Source organism: Myotis brandtii, unplaced genomic scaffold (genome assembly GCF_000412655.1).
Source record: "Myotis brandtii unplaced genomic scaffold, ASM41265v1 scaffold382, whole genome shotgun sequence".
In the NCBI taxonomy this organism is placed as follows: Eukaryota; Metazoa; Chordata; class Mammalia; order Chiroptera; family Vespertilionidae; genus Myotis; species Myotis brandtii.
The window spans coordinates 976,478-997,786 of NW_005364671.1; the positions used below are offsets into that span (position 1 = coordinate 976,478).

Here is a 21,309-nt window from a genome sequence, read left to right on the forward strand (position 1 = left end):
GCAAGCGGGCAGAACAGCCAACCTCTTGGTCCCTCCCCCGGCCCACAGGCTCCAATTGCAGCATGGCGAACGGGGAACTGGGTGGGTGGTGGCAGGGTGGGACTGGGGACTGGCAAGTGGGCGGAAGGCAAACCTCTTGGTCCCTCCCCCTGGCCCACAGGCTCCGATGGATCAGCAGATGGTGAACAGGGGAACTGGGGTGGGTGGTGTGGGACTGGGGACTGGTGAACGGGTGGAAGGCAGACCTCTTGATCCCTCCCCCCGGCCCGCAGTCTCCGATGGATCAGTGGATGGCGAATGGGGGAACCGGGATGGGTGGCACGCGGGGCGGGACTGGGGACTGGCGAGCAGGTGGAAGGCAGACCTCTTGGTCCCTTCCCCTGGCCCGCAGGCTCTGATCGATCAGTGGCGGTGTTGGGGCAGGACTGGGGACTGGTGAACGGGCAGAAGATGGCCCTGATCGCAGGCTAGGCCTAGGGAACCTTCCCACGCATGATTTCATGCGCTGAGCCTCTGGTCTATAATAATAAAAGGGTAATATGCTAATTAGACCAGATGTCATTCTGGATGTCATTCTGGACGAAGCCAAGGCTGGCGGGAAGCCTGGGTCCCGGGTGCCTGCAGGTGGCAGGAGGGAAGCCAGTCTGGGTCCCGGGTGCTAATGGGTGGCCAGAGGGAAGCCAGCCCAGGTCCTGGGTCCTAGGTGTTGGTGGGTGGCCGGGGGGAAGGCAGCCCAGGTCCTGGGTGCCAGCTGGCGGCCAGAGGGAAGCCAGCTCAGGTCCCGGGTCTGCGGGCAGCCAGAGGGAAGCCAGCCTGGATCTGAGTGCCTGCCGGCGGCCGAAGGAAGTAAGCCTGGGTCCTGGGTACCTGCCGGCGGCTGGAAGGAAGCAAGCTTAGGTCTCAGGTGCCAGAGGGAAGCCGGTGCCGGCAGCAGGGGGAAGGAAGGCCTACTCTTGCACGAATTTCGTTCATCGGGCCTCTAGTAATGAATAATGCTGCTACAAACATTTGCATATAATTCTTTATGTGGACATATATATGTTTTCATTTATCTTGGGTATGGAATCGTTAGTTATATTGTAAAGTTTTGCTCAACTTTTTTTTAACTTTAAATTGCCAAACTGTTTTCCAAAGTGGCTGTGCCATTTTACAGTCCCCTCAGCAATGTCTGAGGGTTCCAGTTTCTCTAAATTCTTACCAACACCTTCATTGTCCACTTTCTTAATATAGCTATTCTAGAAGGTATTTTCTTTTTTTTTTAATATATTTTATTGATTTTTTACAGAGAGGAAGGGAGAGGGATAGAGATTTAGAAACATCAATGAGAGAGAAACACCGATCAGCTGCCTCCTGCACACTCCCCACTGGGTATGTGTGCCTGCAACCAAGGTACATGCCCTTGACCGGAATCGAACCCGGGACCCTTGAGTCCGCAGGCCGACGCTCCATCCACCGAGCCAAACCGGTTAGGGCTAGAAGGTATTTTCTTAATGATTAGCAATGCTGAGTATCTTTTCATGTGCCTATTAGCCATTCATATATCTCCTTGGATGAAATGTCTAATTGTTTTGCCCATTTTTAAAATTGGGTTGTCTTCTTGTTATTAAATTATAAGTTTTTAAAATATATATTCTGGACATAATTCCTTTATCAGATGTTTGATTTACAAATAATTTCTCTCAACATCTGGCTTGTCTTTTTGTTTTCTGTTCTTTGACTTTTTGAAAGGGGACTTCTTGCCCAGCTGGCATGGCTCAGTAGTTGAGCATCGATCTATGAAGCAGGATGTCACGGTTTGGTTCCTAGCCAGGGCACATGCCCGGGTTGCGAGCTCAATCCCCAGTTTCAGGTGTGTGGGAGGCAGCTGATTGATGAGTCTCTCTCATCATTGATGTCTCTATCTCCCTCTCCTCCCTTCCTCTCTGAAATCAATAAAAATATTTTTTTTTTAAAAAGGAAGAAAGGTGACTTCTTTCAAAGGAAGGAGTATAAATAAGAAAAGTAGACCGGACTCAGTATTATAAATTATCATTAGAAAATAAAACAATGTTTGTGAGCAAGGAAAATAGCCTCAGTAAACTGTATTACCAAGTGTGTTTGGTATCTTTAGAAGGAATTATTGCCGAAACCGGTTTGGCTCAGTGGATAGAGCGTCGGCCTGCGGACTGAAGGGTCCCAGGTTCGATTCTGGTCAAGGGCATGTACCTGGGTTGCGGGCACATCCCTGGTGGGGGATGTGCAGGAGGCGGCTGATCGATGTTTCTCTCTCATCGATGTTTCTGACTCTCTCTCTCTCTCCCTTCCTCTCTGTAAAAAATCAATAAAAAAAAAATTATACAGGTTTAAGGTATGCAATTCTATAATACATCATCTGTATATTGTCTTGTGTATTCACCCTTGAGTCTGATTATAAAGACTTAAAAAAAAAAAAAAAGAAGGAATTATTGCCTTGCATCTGACCTCCAAATAAATATGTTGGGCTCATACACTAAAATAATACCCATCATACAGATGCAGTAGTAAATGGTACTGGTCAAGGGCACATGCCTGGGTTGCGAGCTCGGTCCAACGTGCAGGAGGCAGCCAATCAATGATTCCCTCTTATATTCCCATATACCAGCCTATTAATTCTTTTTAGGGCAGTTTGTTCACCATGGTTATGTCTGAGACAGTAGAATCTTGAAGAGAACACAGGCTTAGTGACAGGTGTATGAGAGAGCCAGACACAACTCAAGCTTATACAATTCAAGCTGTATTCTAAGACAGGTTATTTTTGCAATTAAATATATTTTATTAAGACAATCATGAATAACATTTTAAGTAAAAAATATAATTGAAATTTCGAAAAAATAAATAAATAATAAACACACCTCTATTTCTTACATGTTACTCAATGGCTTGTGTGTCTTTCCCACAGCGGGCAATATATTCCCATGAGTCTGTAAAAATGAAAATCTGGTTGTAAATTAGCCTGAGACTTAATTGCTCTCTAAAGCTTAAACTAGCTTTTCTGGAAAAAGGACTAGCTGACGAAAATTTTTCTAACTTGCTGAATTTTCATCTTTAAGTCTTACCTAGTACTTGAAGCAAGAAAAAAGCAAAAGACCTCTGACCTTAAATCTCTTGTGGTTATACGATGTATGCTGCTTTTATACAAGTATTTTAAAGGTGTTTTAACCGTTTATTGCACTTTCCTTGCACAATTTACAAAGAGCTTGTGTTGTATGACGTATTTTTTTTTATATCACCTTAAGTTTACTCAGAGACTAAGGAAGAACACAGGCTTAGTGACAGGTGTATGAGAGAGCCAGACTCAAGAATGCCTAGTTCTCTTCAAGAGTCTACTGTCTCAGACATAACCATGGGGAACAAACTGCCCTAAATAGAATTAATAGGCTGGTATATCCACTTACTACTGCATCTGTATGATGGGTATTATTTTAGTGTTAAGGTTTTAAATTTTTGATGGCAAGGTTGTAGTAGGTATTGAAATTAAGTGGTCATGATAAAAAAAATGTTTAATGAAAGAATAGAAAACATCAGGGTGCATTACATGTAGTAAGGATAAGTATTCATGAAACTTGTTTCACCACTGTATAAGCATATATGTGTATGTGAAATCATATATAAACTATGTATGATTATGTATGTGTCTATATTATATACTAGAGGCCCGGTGCACGAAATTCGTGCACTTGGGGGGGGAGGGTGTCCCTCAGCCCGACCTGTACCCTCTCACAGTCCAGGAGCCCTTGGGAGATGTCCGACTGCTGCAGAGGCAAGGGAGGCTCCCGCCACTGCCACTGTGCTCGCCAGCCGTGAGCCCAGCTCAGAGCTTCTGGCTGAACGGTGCTCCCCCTGTGGGAGCACACTGACCACCAGGAAGCAGTTTCTGCATTGAGCATCTGCCCCCTGGTGGTCAGTGCATGTCATAGCGACTGGTCGTTCCGCCAGTTTGGTCCATTTGGTCCATTTGCATATTAGCCTTTTATGTATACACTAGCGGCCCAATGCATGAAATTCGTGCAACAGTAGACCTTCCTTCCCCCGGCTGCCGGCACCATCTTCCCTCTGGCACCTGGGACCCAGGTTTCCCTTGCAGCCCCGGCTTTGTCTGGAAGGATGTCCAGTCTAATTAGCATATTAAACTTTTATTAGTATAGATATATACACAGAGACTTCAAATAAATACATACGTATTTACTGAGTTAGGATGTAAAATATATTTCTTTCTATGGATTAAAGTTTAAAAAAAACATATATAAGCCACTGCTCTTTAGCACTAGCAACATACAAGGCACATACATGCTGTGTGTTACAAATGTGTAGTATATAAATTGGTAGATATATATGCTTTCTGATGCCCACTGTTTAAATTTATACGCACAATACTTGTGTTCATTAAGTGAACATATATTAAGCACTTACAGTATGCATCATTGGAGGTACAAAGTTGATACCAAAAGTTGTGGTCTCAAAACAACAACAACGAAAAGTGTGGTCTCTATCCTCAAAGAGCTCAAGGTCTTTAACATTTAAAAGATGGGTGAATTAGTGGAAGAGGAACAGGAAATTTTTGCTATAGTAGTGGGAAATGCAGAGTGCTAGGAACTTTTACACACATTTTTACAAGTCATTTACATAGTCCTTTACATTTCACAGAATTCTTTGCTTCATATAAACAGGTGATTATTACTCCCTTTTGGATTAAGGAATAGACTTGGAGAGGTTACTCTGACTAAGATCACCTAACTGGAAAGTGACAGAGCTGGATTTACATCTGTCTCCCAATCCAAAATCATGATCTTTCTCAGGGTTATGACCCCAAAAGATCTGTGGTAAATTACAGATTTCAAATTGAGCAACTTAAAAACCTTATAGGGAAAATAAGGCTACATGAACGGAGCCTGGATTTCTGAAATGTCAGTGGGTCATTTTTATATTTGCTAAAAGCAAAAAGCATAAATACAGGGAATTTTAATGTCATTTACAATATATATACTTTATGAAATTGAGAATATTCCTTTTCACTCAAACATTTTTTTATTCTGCCTTCTCAATCTCTTTAAGATATTTGTAAATTCTTTACAGATGTTAATATAAATAAGCAATTTTTTTCTTGCCACTGAGCCCCAACATTTGTGTGTGTGTGTATTAAAATTTATTGACTTCTACCCTCTGTGTCTCACTATTGTCCCAAGAGTATAAAGTCACTTGGATATTGGGATAAAAAAACTTCGAGTGCCTTTTACTTAGCATATTTAGCATAGCTTAGCTTTTTAGGGTCAGGGAATATTCCACCTGAGGGCCATATAAGGCCCGTGAAATCATTTGGTCTGGCCTTGCCAAGGCATAAGGAGTGAGTTAATTAAAATTTTTACCAAATATAGCAGGGTAATTTTTAAGTTTATAATTTTGTATGGCCCACGAATGATGTTATAAATATCGAAATGGCCCTTGGCAGAAAAACAGTGCCCCACCTCTGATTTAGAAACTACTTCATGAGCTCTAGCTCATTAATAAGAAATCCCAGAGCTCATACTATCTTTGTCTTCACTCCTCTCCTTCCCAATAAGAGTATGGGTGGATCTAAAACCTCGTGTACTGTCCCTCAACTTCCTTTATCTCTTCTAATGCTTCACTACGCCATGTTCTCTTGCTCTGTCACTTTGCTCTCTTTTCCCCATTACCTTGACCCTTCTTTTTCTAATTATACCCTAAAGGTCTGCCAGTATACAAATATTTGAGTCAAAATTCTTAGAGCTTTCAAAATCCACATGTATTGGAATTTCAAGAGGAGAACTTACTGGGATGGATTACTGAAATCTCTACGTCATGCTTTATTCCCAGCATATTCTCTTTATAGAAGCAAATGTATCTTTGATCAAGTCAATGGGTATAGCCATATTTACATTGCATGTCTTTCTGGTAATATATTCTGTTTGTACTTGTACTTTGTGTTGACAGATACAAATGAAATTGATGGAAATGAAAGAGCTGGAAAACCATAGTAATCCATTAAATTGGCGCAGTAGCCCACATGGCATTCTTGTGAATGGCACCACAGATTATTGTAGCCTCAGCACCAGCAGCAGTGAAACAGCCAACCTGAATGAACACGCTGAAGGCCAGAGCAACCTAGAGTCGGAGCCCATACACCAGGAGTCTCCAGTGAGTCTAATAGTTACCTAACCCTCAAAATCAACTTCAGGAAAAGAAATTGATTCAGATAAAAGTTTTGTTGATATCATATCTCATACAACTATGTGGCCTTGCCTTATCTGAGGACAATGGAGATTTTCTTTTTTTGAGAGGCAGAGTAGGAACTAATCCAACAGTTGTAAGAGTTTTAACAATTTTAAAATGTAATTTAACCGGTCTACTTGTATATATGTTTTCAAAACAGTAGTTCGCTAGATAATAACTTTTAGAAATTGTTTTTAAATATTCTTACCCAGAGCTGAAAGTAATGCTTTATTTCCTAATGTTGAGGACAGTTATTTATCAGTTATCTAGAGACCACTGACTATGTAAAAGAGTATTGCTGTTTGCCCTAGCCAGTTTGGCTAAGTGGATAAAGCGTCAGCGTGCAGACTGAAGGGTCCTAGGTTCGATTCTGGTCAAGGGTACATGCCTGGATTGCGAGCTCGGTCCAACATGCAGGAGGCAGCCAATCAATGATTCCTTCTTATCATTGATATTTCTATCTCTCTCTCTTCCTTTCCCTTCCTCTCTGAAATCAATAAAAATAATTTTTTTAAAAAAGCAAAAAAAAAAAAGGAGTACTGCTGTGTTATGTGTGAGAGCTATAGAGAAAAAAGACTAAGGAACTCTGCCTTCAAGCAGCACAGTCTAGTAGTGTAACACTGTGTGAAAGGGCTGTGACAAAGGAGGCATGGGACATTCAGGTTGGAGGGGGCTCAGAGAAGATGTTATAGGGAGAACTTCACAAGTGACCTTCAAAGTGAAAAAGGGGTACGTAAGCAAAGGAGAAGTGGTACATTCCTGGCAGAGAAAGCAGCATGAGCATCAGGTCTGAGGTGGGAGAAAACATGCTGCACAGGGTCGTGGGAAGTTTTTGAAGAGTATCTTGTGATGGTGGGAGAGTATTGATAGAAGATGTGGCTTTCTCCTGGTGGGCGCCCGCCTTACCTCTGGTACTTTATCAGAATATAGATGCCTGAGCCCTACTCCAAACTTGAGTTTCTGGGATATAGCTAGGTACATATATTTTAAAAACAAATTCCCTGGGTGATGGTGATGTGTACCTGGATAAAAATGACCACTTTTCGGTCAGAAAGAGCCAGACGATAAGAAATTTAGATGTAGCCCTGGCCGATATGGCTCAGTGGTTAGAGTGTCTGCCCACTCACACAAGGGTCAGGGTTCCATTCCCAGTCAAGGGCACATACCTGGGTTGCAGGTTCAATCCCTGGCCCTGGTTTGGGGCACGTGTGGGAGGCATCCAATCGATGTGTCTCTCTCACATCAATGTTTCTCTCTCTCCTACCCTCCCTCCCTCTAAAAATCAATGGAAAAAATATCTTGGATGAGGATTTAAAAAAAGAATTTGGATTTATCTTGAAGCATTGGGGAATTTATCACACAAAAGTAGGTAGGCATTTAAGAATTTTAAGCAAGAAGTAACAGGATTAAACTTACTTTTTAGGAAATGTGAAAAGTGGATTGGAGAGTTGGATTGGACACATATTAAGACTGTTGGAATGGTCCATGTGAGAGTTGCTTTAGTCTAAATTAAGCAGTAAGAGATGTAAAATTAATACTTGATTTTGTTTAGACAGTACAGTGCTAGACACATTATAGAATTTTCTTTTAAGCACAAAAGGTAAAATTACTAGGTTATTCTTCAAAGACAGCGTGGTGTTAAATGGAGATTGCCCCTGCCACTTTTTTTTTAATCTCACCCAAGGAGTGAAGACATTTTTTCCATTGATTTTTAAAATATATATTTTATTGATTTTTTACAGAGAAGAAGGGAGAGGGATAGAGAGTTAGAAACATCGATGAGAGAGAAACATCGATCAGCTGCTCCCTGCACACCTCCCACTGGGGATGTGCCCGCAACCAAGGTACATGCCCTTGACCGAATCGAACCTGGGACCCTTCAGTCCGCAGGCCGACGCTCTATCCACTGAGCCAAACCAGTCAGGGCTCCATTGATTTTTAGAGAGAGTGGAAGGGATGAGAGAGAGAGAGAGAGAGAGAAAGAGAGAGAGAGAGAGAGAGAGATGTGTCAGAGACACATCAATTGGTTGCCTCCCGCTCGGGCCTGACTAGGGCCAGGGATTAAACCTGCAACTGAGGTATGTGCCCTTGACTGGGAATTGAAACTGAGGCCCTTCAGTCCATGGGCTGACGCTCTAACCACTGAACAACTGGCCAGGGCATTAAGCCTTATTATCTACTGTTATAAATCCAGAAACCAATGGGAAGCCATTGGAGGACTTTTAGCCTGAAGGGTTAAGATCAGATATATATTTTAAATCTATTACTTTGATTATTATAAGAAAGGATAGATTGGAAGGGCATATATTGGAGGCACAAAAGCAGTTGGAAGGTTACTATAATAATTTGGACCAGAAATGATATAAATGGAGGATAGTGATAGGATGAAAAAGAAGTTAAGAATCTGAAAAAAAGGTAGGAGGCAGATACTTTAAGACATGGAATCTAGCTGAGGGATGACCAAAGGGAAGTGGTTAAGGAAGACCTCAGTGACATCTATGCTTGGTGATACCATTTCCCAAGAAAGATTATAGGAGAAGTCATTCAATGAATATATTCTGCTTGCCTTTTTATTTTCTAGTAATTTGGGGGTTTTCTTTGTCATTTTTTCTTCCAAGTAGAAAATACATTGTTAGTCCTTGTGGCATTAATATTTTGTAGGTAAGAAGTAGTCCTGAAATACTGCCTTGTGGTGTGACTGATGAAATCGAAGTGGTGACTGCAGCTGTCAATGAAAAAGTTTGTCCTGAATTTAACAGTGACAGACTTTCAAAAGAGGTAAAAATAATTTTATATGTAAATGCTCTTATTGGTGGTTTCCTTTATGCTAAGGAAAGAGGAAAATGTGTTAAATGAACTTTATGCTACAGAAATATTTGTTATATTACCATCAGTTGATTTTTCAAAGCATGTTATTTTAAAATGTTACCTTTTAAAACTTTGATTCCTAAAATTTTTTTTCTTATTTAAAATTATTTTTAGGAAGACCCATTTACTGTAGAATCAAGTTCCCTGACAGATCCAGTTACAGATACAAACTTGGATTTTTTTCAGTCTGATCCTTTTGTTGGCAGTAAGTACTCCTATTTTTATATTATAGATTTACCAAAAAAAGGCTTTTAAATATATAAACTGTATAAGAATTAGGGCTTCAATTTTGATAGCCTACTTGTTATAAAAAAGTAGAGTGGAGAGTAAGGTTTTATATGCTCAGATTTTAGTATTTGTTATCTTTACGCAACTAAATCCTGGGACTAAGCCTTTAATTATGTTTTAGAAACTCCTGAATAAGAGTATATTTCTTCAGAATAGGGATCAAAAGGAGAGATGTGGAGCACTCTTAAGTCAATCAGCAGTTATTTACTAAAAGTGCCAATATCACGCTTTTAAAACAATGGAAGCTATAATAGTATCCTGATCCCTGCCCTTAAGGTTCCTATAGTCTTATTGAAGAAACATAAGTTTAATAAATTAAACTATCTGATGTCACTCTAAACTATGCTAAATACTACTTGTGTTAAAGCTCTTTTTGCATTTTATTTCTAAAATCACCTTGTGAAACTGATAGGTCAATTTATATCAGTTTTAAAGATGGCAGACTGATCTCATTACTGCCATGACTAAGCGTGACTGGTTTAGAGTCATGGCAGTAATGAGTCTAGTGGTGATAGTAATACTCATTTCATACTGTTGTGAAGAGTAGAGATTTTGTTAGTAAAATTCTTGCTGTCATGCCTGTCTTTTCTCATCCTTCTGTAACTTGTGATCAAGAGGTAAGTATAGTCTGTGATTCAAATTTGACTCTCTTAGGAGGTGTGTTGATGTTCTACCTTTACTCTTTATTATTTTAAATATTTCCTAAAGGTGGATGGCATTCATTGTTTTATTTTTATTTTTTATCTCATTGTTTTATTTACTTTGCAATGGGATTAATGAAACAAATATTGCTTTAAGAAACTGTGCTTTTGTTTTAAAGTTACCTTTAAGTAATGGTGCCACATAGTAAATATTATTTTGATTTCTGCTTATTTATTTTATCATAGGTGATCCTTTCAAGGATGATCCTTTCGGGAAAATTGGTCAGTATATTATAAATTTATGTTGTATTTAGGAATGAGAGATCCGAATGGGTAGTTATAGGAAATGGACTTACTTTTTATTTAGTTTTGAAACTTATCTAAGGTTTCACTTGATGTTGTGTGTTCCTTGCATTTTTAGAGTGAAAGTGGTAGATTCTTGTGAATTTACTTAACTGTTAGCTTTACTTTTTAAAAAATGACATTAGTGTTTATACTTTGATGCTTTTAGCAATATTTACACTGATTTCTCCTTATTAGTCAAGGATTAGGTAAATATAGTGAGTTACACTACAGGGCTTAGAACTTTCTTTTTACACTCTACTCCAATGAATGGAGGAAAAGGAAACATCTTTTGTTTTGTCTTGTTTTGTTTTGTGTTGTTTTGTTTTGTTTTGTTAATCCTCACCCGAGGATATTTTTCCTTTGATTTTTAGAGAGAGTGGAAGGGAGGGAGAGAGACAGAGAGAGAGAAAATCAATGTGAGAGAGAGACATCGATTGGTTACCTCCCACACACTCCCTGACTGGGGCCTGGGATAGAGCCTGCAACCAAGGTATGTGCCCTTGACGAGAATTGAACCCAGAACCCTTCAGTCCAAGGGCCAACGCTCCAACCACTGAGCAAACTGGCTAGGACAAAAAAGAAACATCTTAAAGATTTACTAAATGTCAGGCTTTTTAAGATATTCTTTTTTAAAGAAAATATATATTTTTATTGATTTCAGAAAGGAAGAGAGAGTGATAGAAATAGCCATGATGAGAGAGAATCATGGATCGGCTGTCTCCTTCACACCCCTTACTGGGGATCCAGCCCGCATCCCAGGCATGTGCCCTGACCAGGAATCAAACCTGGGACCCTTCAGTCCTCAGGCCGATGCTCTGTCCACTGAGCCAAACCAGCTAGGGCAAGATATTCTTTTTTTAAAAAGTATGTTTTTATTGATTTGAGGGAGAGAGGTAGGAAGAGGGAGAGAGAGATAGAAACATCGAGAAGAGAGAAACATTGATCTGCTGCCTTCTGCATGCCCCCTGCTGGGGATTGAGCCCACAGCCTGGGCATGTGCCCTGGCCAGAATTGAACCAGTGACCTATTGGTGCATGGGATGACACTCAACCAATTTAGCCACACCAGCCAGGCTTTAAGATATTCTTTTTCTGGGATTTTGCATTAGAATAAAGCCAATCATTTGTACCATTTAGTTTTCTTTGCGAACCTGTTCCAAATATTGGCTGTTACCCTTGAGCTAGAGAAAGAAAGACATTTAAAAGTTTTTGTTGTTGTTTTATTTTAGTTAATGATAGCATAAATTAAGGATCTTAAAATGGGATCCCTTGAAATTATATGCTAATTTTAAAAAATAATTTTATTATGTAAAAGACTCTTATCTTTTGCCCTGGCCGGGTGGTTCAGTTGGGTTCAAGCGTTGTCCCATACACCAAAAGGTTGCTGGTTCGATTCCCAGTCAGGACACATATCAAAGTTGTGTATTCAATCCCTGGTTGGGGTGTATATGGGAGGCAACTGATAATGTTTCTCTCTCACATCAATGTTATCTTCCTCTCTCTCTAAAATCAATAAACATATCCTCTGGTGAGGATTTTCTTTTTTTTAAGGACACTTATCTTTTATCAAAACCATTATGGAATTTCTAGTCCCCCCTCCTTCAATTAGGAGCACCCCCAATTAGAACTAACTTAGAGGTGTTATTAAAACCTACCATACAGGAAACATTTGTGTAGTAAGTGTTGGAATTATTGGTGTGCTTTGGGTGAATGGTGAAGAATGTTAGTTAAAGCTGTTTAACTAGATGGAACTGTCTATACCTTTTTTTAAAGATCAATAGTCATGATAGAAAGTACATAACTTAGATTCTGTAGGAGTTCAAAATGGGGATGGGGATGGGGATCGGAGGGAGGGGACATCTGTAATACTTTCAACAATAAAGATAAATTTTTTAAAAATAAAGTATTTTGATTGATAAAAAAATAACAAAATGTCTTTTTATTACTGCAAGTTGTCATGCCTTCAAGTGACAGGAAATTCAGTGTAATAGTTTTTTAGTCTCATAATAATGCTGCATTTTCTTAGATCCATTTGGAGGTGATCCTTTCAAAGGTTCAGATCCATTTGCCTCTGACTGTTTCTTCAAACAATCTTCTGCTGATCCCTTTGTCACTTCTAGTACTGACCCTTTCAGTGCAGCCAGCAATAGCAGTACTACATCGGTAAGTGGGAGGGTTAAAAACTGTTAAATGGGTAACAAGTGCTGTGAGTTTCTTGCAATATACAGGTGAAAGAATCCTGTTTTAGGTTACTTCTGATGGGCCATATAGGATTTTTAGTTTCATTCAGCCCATCTAGTTTTTGGTTCAGAGCTTGATCACCCACTGGAATTAACTAGAATAACTTATGTCATCCAAAAATCAAGTCTACCCTTCAAAGGACCAAATATTGTCCCATTGGGGATCTATATATATAAAAGCCTAAGCAACTGTTATGACAGAACCACCAGAATGACCGGTCGCTATGGCACCCACTGACAACCAGGGGGCAGACACTCAATGCGGGAACTGCCTCTAGCCCGCAGGCCCCGATCACCGATGGGGCCTGCTGGCCAACTTCCTGGTTCCTCCCCGCAGCCAGCAGGCCCTGATCGCCCAATCGGCTGGGATGGGGAACCGGGGGTGGGTGGCAGTGGACGCGGCACCTTTTCCAGGGGGGCCGAGGGCCAGCTCCCTCCTCGGGGCCAGTGGCCAACCTCCCGGGTCCCTACCCCTGGCCCACAGGCCCCGATCACCTGATTGGGATGGGGAACCGGGGGTGGGTGGTGGCAGACGTGGGCAGCAAGGGAAGGAGGAGGAGGGGAAGCAGGGAACCTGATTGGCCCTGATCGCCAGCCAGGCCTAGGGACCCCACCCGTGCACGAATTCCGTGCATTGGGCCTCTAGTATTAAAATAAATGTTTAGAAATCCATATACCAATATTAAAACACATTATGGACGGATCATGAGAATTCTCGTGTTTTTATATTACACGGTGTTTTACAAAATATATTTTAAAAAGATATTAGCTTCTAAGAACATGTAATAAATAACTTCAAAATGCAATGGGTATTTAATTTTAAAGTGTGCCTTTAACATTTATGTAAAATGTTTTTTGTACTCATTCATTAGAAACTTATCTGGCCACTGAGTAAAGCTAGCAATAAAACTACTGGTCTGCAATGTGTTAAGTAAAGGTTTTTAGAAATGTTTGATATGCATTATTGAAATAATGAAAATCAATTTAGAGGGAACAACATTAATGTTTTAGAAAAATAAAATAATTGTTATTTTATAGACACATCTGGAATGTTGTCTTACAAAGAAGTACAAATTCCCACTAAATGTCAGAGTCTTGAGAACATACATAGTACAACAATCACTATTTAATAACCACATACTATGATCAGATACTTCTGTGTGCTTTACATTCCTAATCTTCACATCAACCTTGCAAAGTAGGTGTTGATGTGTCTACTTTAAGAATAAGAACACTTGGACTCAGAATAATTAACTTAGCATAGCCAAGGTTATACAACTAAGTGGTTTATCATCTGGAGTCTTTAAAAACAAAATCTTTATATCATGGGTATTTAAACATATTTAAAATAAAGTAATATAATGAAATATTCTAACAAACTTTTATGTAGCTATGATGTAATTTCAATAATTATGAGTAATTTGGGAGTTGTAGAAAAAAATTATTTGGAGGCTTATTTTTGGGGGGCAGGATTTTCATGTTTATGAGTAAACCAGACCCAGAAAGGATCAGTTGAGTGACAGGCATTTGAAGCAAAAATTTTGTCTTTCATTACTCTTGGATTAAGAATACTTCTTTAAGCCCTAGCCAGTTTGGCTCAGTGGATAGAGCATCGACCTGGGGACCGAAAGGATACGTGCCTTGATTGCAGACTCCTCCCCAGCCCAGGCCCTGGTCAGGGTTCATGCAGGAAGCAACCAATTGCTGTGTTTCTCTCACATTGATATTTCTCTCTCTCTTTCCCTCTCTCTCCCACTCTCTCTAAAAAATCAATGAAAAAATATCCTCGGGTGAGGATTAAAAAAAGAAAAAAGAGAATACTTCCTAAGAAAAAACCTCTTAGACACAGACTACAGTATGGTAGTTAAAGATAATAGATTTTGATGTTCTTGAATTGCTTCCTTACTGTATTTGGTAAGGAACTATTTGGCCAACAACTGGTATTTTCCATTGATGTAAAACTGAGCAAATGCCTCCGTAACTGAATATTTGTGGTTTCCACAGGCTACTGGATACTGTGTTTTCCTATAACACATAGTTTGCAGTGTGGACCCACTTGCCAAATTCTTCTTAAATTGGCTGTAACCTGAATTCTTTCCCTCTCACCTTATTCTGCCCTCTCATTCTTCACTCGTATCATTTAAAGAGCAAAAAAGCCAAAGCAGCTTTTTCTAATTTAAAAATAAACAAATTTCTCCTGTTCCTCTATACTGGTGAAATATTTCTGCCATTTATTCTTACTTTTCCTCTTTTCTCCCCAGTTTTCTAAAGCAGCTTGCACTTCCTCTTAATAGATCTCCATTAAAAGCAAAACAAAACAAAAAACAAATTGATAATATAATAATAGCTGTTTATCTAATCTTTTCTATATGCCAGGCATGGTGCAAAGTTCTTTTCTTGTGTTACCTTATTTAATCTTCACAATAATCCTGTAAGGCTTATGTTATTATCCTCATGTTTAAGATAAAGTAAATGAGGCTTAGAGAGGTTAAGTGGTAATAAGTTAGTAAATGATAGGGCTGAATTCAAAACTTGATCAAAAATCTTAAGGTCTTTACCCCTATAGCCTACAATTGAACTTTATTTCTTCATAGCTCTTAAAACCCCTGATTTTGTGATCTTTTTTAAAAAACAAACAAACAAACAAAAACAGGCCTCTGATTATGCCTCCAGTCATGAATCTCTCCTCAAAAGTATTTTCTATTTCTTCAAGGCTGGTCTTTGTTCTCAAAGGGATATAATTTTAAAGACCAAACAAACCAAAATAAACAACTGCCATTTCCTGCTATCCTAGCTGGTGTTTGGTAGCACTGTGTAGGTGCTAAGTCATATTGTCAAAGTCAAGAGTGGATGGCTGATAAAGAAGAGAGGGAATTTCAGTAGTAAGTTAGGTTACCTTATTGGAGGATTTTGGAGCATTAATTTTATAAAATCATACCATCTGAATTTTAGTTATGAAAATTACCTTTTTGTACTAAATTGCCTAATTATCAAACTGAACATAACATAGTTATGACCACTTATTCCTTCATTAGAGGCCCAGTGCACGAAATTCTTCCACAGGTAGGGTCCCTAGGCCTGGCCTGGGATCAGGGACGATCAGCTGCTGGCTGGGGCCTTCCTTCATTCCGCGCCACCCCCTGGTGATCAGCACACATCATAGCAAGTGATCGAACTCCTGGTAGAACTCCCAAGGGGACACTTTGCATATTAGCCTTTTATTTTATATATATTAGAGGCCTGGTGCACGACATTCGTGCACTCGGAGGGCGAGGGTCCCTCAGCCCAGCCTGTGCCCTTTTGCAGTCCGGGTGTCCTCATGGGATGTCCACCTGATGGCTTAAGTGGGCAGTCAGACATCCTTAGTGCTGCCACGGAGGCGGGAGAGGATCCTGCCACCACTGCTGCACTCACCAACCATCAGCTTCGGGTTGAGCAGCGCCCCCCCATGGGAGTTCACTGACCACCAGGAGGCAGCTCCTGCATTGAGCGTCTGCTCCCTGGTGGTCAGTGTGCATCATAGCAACCAGTCGTTCTGCTGTTCAGTCGATTTGCATATTACCCTTCTATTATATAGGATAAATGGACTACGCGTCCATCTTGTTTCCCTTGTTAGCCTGTTGCCCTTTTAGGGTGATTGCACAGTGAATGGGAGCTCACTGACCACCAGGAGGTAGCTCCTGCATTGAGCGTCTGCTCCCTGGTGGTCAGTGTGCATCATAGCAACCAGTCGTTCTGCTGTTCAGTCGATTTGCATATTACCCTTCTATTATATAGGATAAATGGACTACGCGTCCATCTTGTTTCCCTTGTTAGCCTGTTGCCCTTTTAGGGTGATTGCACAGTGTTCGGTGAAGGAATAGAAATTAAACCTGACATGCATGTAGGCATGCTTTTTCCATTTCTCTCTGTAATGGTACACAAAACTAGCAAATTATTATTAAAAACCAGGCCTGTTTTTTTACCTCCCTCAAAGTCAAAAGAAGAGCAATAATAGTTGGTGATTTAAATTATCATGCCAGTGACTGTCTCACACCAATATTTTGATGATTATATTAGAAACCATGGAAATTTATTTCCTATACAGACCAGCTTAATTTTTTTCTTTGATTGCTATTCATTATTCAACAGATATAATCAGCATATAAACTAGTGTGCTAGTTTTATAAATAGTATCATTGGCATCAGTTAAAATAAGTACTGTCATTTTCAATTCCAAAACTTTATTAGTAGTAATTCTTTCTGCTAGTAGTTTTAATGGGTCCTCTTTTATAAACAGAATATAAGTCTCTTTTCAAATACACCTGTTTTACTTGGGAATTTGTAAATTAAGCTCTGCATTATCCTTTGACACTCAGAGTCAGAGTGGGAGATAAATATTGCAAAGCTCTTTTCATGCCCCTTTCACTGTCTGCCAAGGCTTTTGGATGGCCTCATACAAACACCCTGATGCCAGAAAGAAGTTCAGTTGTCTTCCTAAAGACACAATTTGTTTGACTATGATTAAAAACTAAAGTAAAGTGGGAAGACAACTGGCTTCTGGTAAAGTCCTCACTCGTAGCTACTCACCCTTGCTACTTGGTACAGAGTTTTACATGGCATATTTAAAAGTGGCAGGATCTTTTTAGCAGAAACACCCCCCCCCCCCCCCCCCCCTCCCTCCCTTCCTTCCCTCTCCCTAATACACAAGTGCATGTTTTCTTTGAGGGGAAGAATGCTAAACTATTTTAAGATAACAAATAGAAAATGGAAATCTAGCATTTTCTATATTAAATACTAGGATATTTAAGAGAATAGTATGCATCCTAAATGCAGTATGTCATCCTGGAATAAGAAAAGGACATTAATGGAAAAACTGGTAAAATCCAAATAAAAATCTATAGTTTATAGTTTTGTACCAGTATTAATTCTTCAGTTTTAATAGCTATACCATGATTATATGAGATATTAACATTAGAAGAAGCTGGGTGAAGGGAATATGGGAGCTATGTATTATCCTTACAGCTGTTCTAGAAATCTAAAATTACTTCAAAATAAAAAGTTAAAATAGTGTGCATCTATACAAGTATCAAAGTTATGAAGAAAAAAGAAATGGATACTACCAAAGTCAAGATAATAATTACCTCTACAGAGGAGGGATGGGATGGTGATTGGAGAAGAACACATGACTTCTGAGGTGTTGGCAGTTTCTTGGAAGATGATTACATATGTGTTCACTTGATACTTATTTGTTAAACTGTACATATGATTAATACAGTTTTATGAGTGGATATTGTATTTCATAATAAAAGGAAATTAGAAAATGATATGTATCATTTTGATTTAATAAGATTGCAAATTAGTAGGGGGAAACATTTGTTCCTAATGCCCGTATTCCTTAGTGAATTTAGAGTTTGTAAAGAATATTTTCTTTGGTGTAGCAATGAGGTTTCAGCTATGAAATGTTGCCTCTCTCATGGTTTTGTATAATTTGTTTAGGTAGAAACATTGAAACACAATGATCCTTTTGCTCCTGGTGGAACAGTTGTTGTTGCAGCTAGTGATTCAGGTAAGAAAACATCAATTTATTTGAATAGTAAGCATTACCCTTTTCTTTAAGCTTCTTTTCTTTGGTCTCCAAATGTATTTGTCCTATTTCCTTATGTATGGCTTTAAAATTATTGTATAGTTATATCCAATTGTAATCTACCAATAATAATAATGATGGCAAGTGTTTATGTATCACTTTCTACTTTCCTTATGATTCATTATCCCATTTATTGTTCATGTTGAAGATCTTTACTACAATACAAATTCTCGCCAATGTCAGTAAAACCAATAACATTTTTTTTTTCCATTATAAAAGCAGTGTTGTTTGGCAGTTTCAAAGTCAGCATTGACTCTTAGGGATCTTGGCCTAGATTTAAAAATTTGTGGCTTCCAATAGGTAATTATAATAACTTTCCAAATAGTGGATAAGTCCTGTAATAAGACATGCTTTGTTTATGGTACCTAATTTTTCATTTGTCCTTTTAATAACCTTTAAGTAATATTCTCATTTTAATGATCAAGAAATTGAGGACCCAGAATATTGAGTAATTTAGGATGATACTGCTTATTAGATTTGAGCTAGGTGAAGCCAAGATTCAAAGCTAAGTCTGACATCCCTACCTGGTTTGGCTCAGTGGATGGAATGTCGGCCTGCGGACTGAAGGGTCTCGGGTTCAATTCCTGTCAAGGGCACATGTCCAGGTTGCAGGCTCAATCCCCAGTAGGGGGCATGCAGGAGGCAGCCCATTAATGATTCTCTCTCATCATTGATGTTTCTTTCTCTCTCTCCTTCTCCCTTCCTCTCTGAAATTAATAAAAAATATATTAAAAAGAAAAGCACCCTAGCCGGTTTTGCTCAGTGGATAGAGCATCAGCCTGCGGACTGAAGGGTCCCAGGTTCGATTCCGGTCAAGGGCATGTACCTTGGTTGCGGGCACATCCCCAGTAGGGGGTGTGCAGGAGGCAGCTGATCGATGTTTCTAACTCTCTATCCCTCTCCTTTCCTCTCTGTAAAAAATCAAAATATATTTTAAAAAAAGAAAAAGAAAAAGAAAAGCTAAGTGTGACAGATTCTAAAAGCTTTCTTAACTAAGTAACTCTGCTTCTTTCTCACAGTTCATTTACAAATAAACAGACCAGCTATTGTGTAGGAGAGCAGGAAATTAGAGGGAGTGAACTGAAACAAGTCAATACTTCAATATCATGCTGAAAATAGACTGCCTTATTTTTCAGATGGAAATAGGGTGAGCTATTCAGTACACAAAATTTGTTGATTGTGACAAATTAAGGATTATGGGCATAGAGAAAGATAATAGAAAGGCCTTCACAATTTGAATTTCTTGTATTGTACAAATTGTAACAAGATAGGATTTAACACTGTGTATCATTTATTTTCAGGTTGAAATTTAGCTTCCAACATGAGTAGCAAGAAAGAGGAATGTAGAAAACAAGATTTAATGTTGTATGGGGTATTGATTTAAACCAAAAATTTAAATGACAGCAAATATGATTTTTAAAGGGCTTATTCTAGTAACAGTGGTTAAATTATATCTTTTTAAAATACATATGCTTTTTTAGACTTCCCTTATTAAACTGATGAATTTATATATTGCTAGGGATATTATATAATTAGAAAGGATACCCCAAGAAAATAAAATGAAAGGTTAATACATTTATAATTAACTGTCAGTTGCCCACACTAAAGAATAGTGAGTGCCATGAGAGTTCATTAGAACTGTAAAAATTTAAAAGAAAGGGAGACCACATCCATTTAGGGTAAATCATGAATGACTTAAAAGCAAAAGATGGCTTTTGCGGTATGCCTTGAAAGAATGGACTGGGGTTTTTAATAAGCAGTTATGGAAAGAGACTATATCAAGCAAAGAGAATAACACGAACAAGGAATGGAGGTTGGACATACAGGGAAAAACAGACCTTTTGATAAAGCATATTTATAGAGGAACAAGAGGCCTAGTGCATGGATTTGTGCACCAGTGGGGTCCCTCAGCCTGGCCTGCGGGGATTGGGCCAAAATTGGCTCTCCAACATCCCCTGAGGGGTCCCGGATTGCAAGAGGGCAGTTCTCGGCACCCTGGAATCGGGTTCCCTCCTCTCTGGTTCCGGGTGCATCACCCGAGAACCGCAGCTGCCAAGTCACCACAACTCAGCAGCTCCTGCATTGAGCGTCTGCCCCCTGGTGTTCAGTGCATGTCATAGCTACTAGCCGGTGGGCCTGTGGCTTAGGCTTTTATATATACAGACTAGTGACCCGGTGCACGAAATCACACAGTCCGGCCCACTCGCCCGCTGTCCCGTCTTGACACCCTAACCCAGTGGTCAGCAAACTAGGGATCGCGAGCCACATGCGGCTCTTTGGCCCCTTGAGAGTGGCCACGAAGTTTCAATCGCACTGTACGTGCGTGTCTGCATGTGGTATTTTGTGGAAGAGCCACACTCAAGGGGCCGCAGTTTGCCGACCACTGCCCTAACCTCTCCACCCAGAGCTTGAGTGCGCAAGGCCTCGCCCCCGACCCCTCCGGCCTTCTCTGGCTGCTTCAGGCCCTGCCCTCAGTCCCGCGAGTCACCTCGGGGTTGATCCCACCTCCTCTGGGTGCCTCCCTGCTTCCGCCCCATCTCCAGAGCAACACGGCGGCTCTGCCCCACCACACACGCAGCCTCCTGCTGAATGGTGTTTATGGCATGAGGGCATCACGAACATTAGCATATTAGCTCTTTATTATATAGGACTAGAGGCCTGGTGCACAAAAATTTGTGCACTCAGGGGGCGGGGAGGGGGGTCCCCCAGCCCGGCCTGTGCCCTCTCGCAGTCTGGGACCCCTCGGGAGATAACGACCTGCTGGCTTAGGCCTGCTCCCGGGTGGCAGAGGGCACGCCCAATCCCTAAGTGCAGCCCCTGGTCAGGCTCAGAGCAGGGCCGATTGGGGAGTTGGGGCGCCGCCCCGTCATGCACAGAGCAGGGCGGATCGGGAGGTTGCAATGCCACCCTCAGTCACGCTCAGGGTAGGGCCGATTGGGGGGTTGGGGCACCGCCCCCTGTCACACTCAAGGCAGGGTCGATGGGGAGGTTGCGGCGCCAACCCCTGTCACGCACAGAGCAGGGCCAATCAGGGGGTTGGGCGCTGCCCCCTGTCA

General features: G+C 40.4%; 1 protein-coding gene across 1 annotated transcript in view; it reads left to right on the plus strand.

The window, feature by feature from the left end:
* The window catches only part of LOC102255805 (epidermal growth factor receptor substrate 15-like), a 54,503-nt gene that overhangs the window by 14,711 nt on the left and 18,483 nt on the right, over nt 1–21,309 (plus strand). The window contains exons 4-9 of the mRNA XM_005872493.2: nt 5,968–6,171; nt 8,908–9,024; nt 9,229–9,319; nt 10,290–10,325; nt 12,414–12,550; nt 18,106–18,175. Of these exons, the coding sequence (XP_005872555.1) occupies nt 5,968–6,171; nt 8,908–9,024; nt 9,229–9,319; nt 10,290–10,325; nt 12,414–12,550; nt 18,106–18,175 (655 nt within the window). The remainder of the gene's footprint in view (nt 1–5,967; nt 6,172–8,907; nt 9,025–9,228; nt 9,320–10,289; nt 10,326–12,413; nt 12,551–18,105; nt 18,176–21,309) is intronic.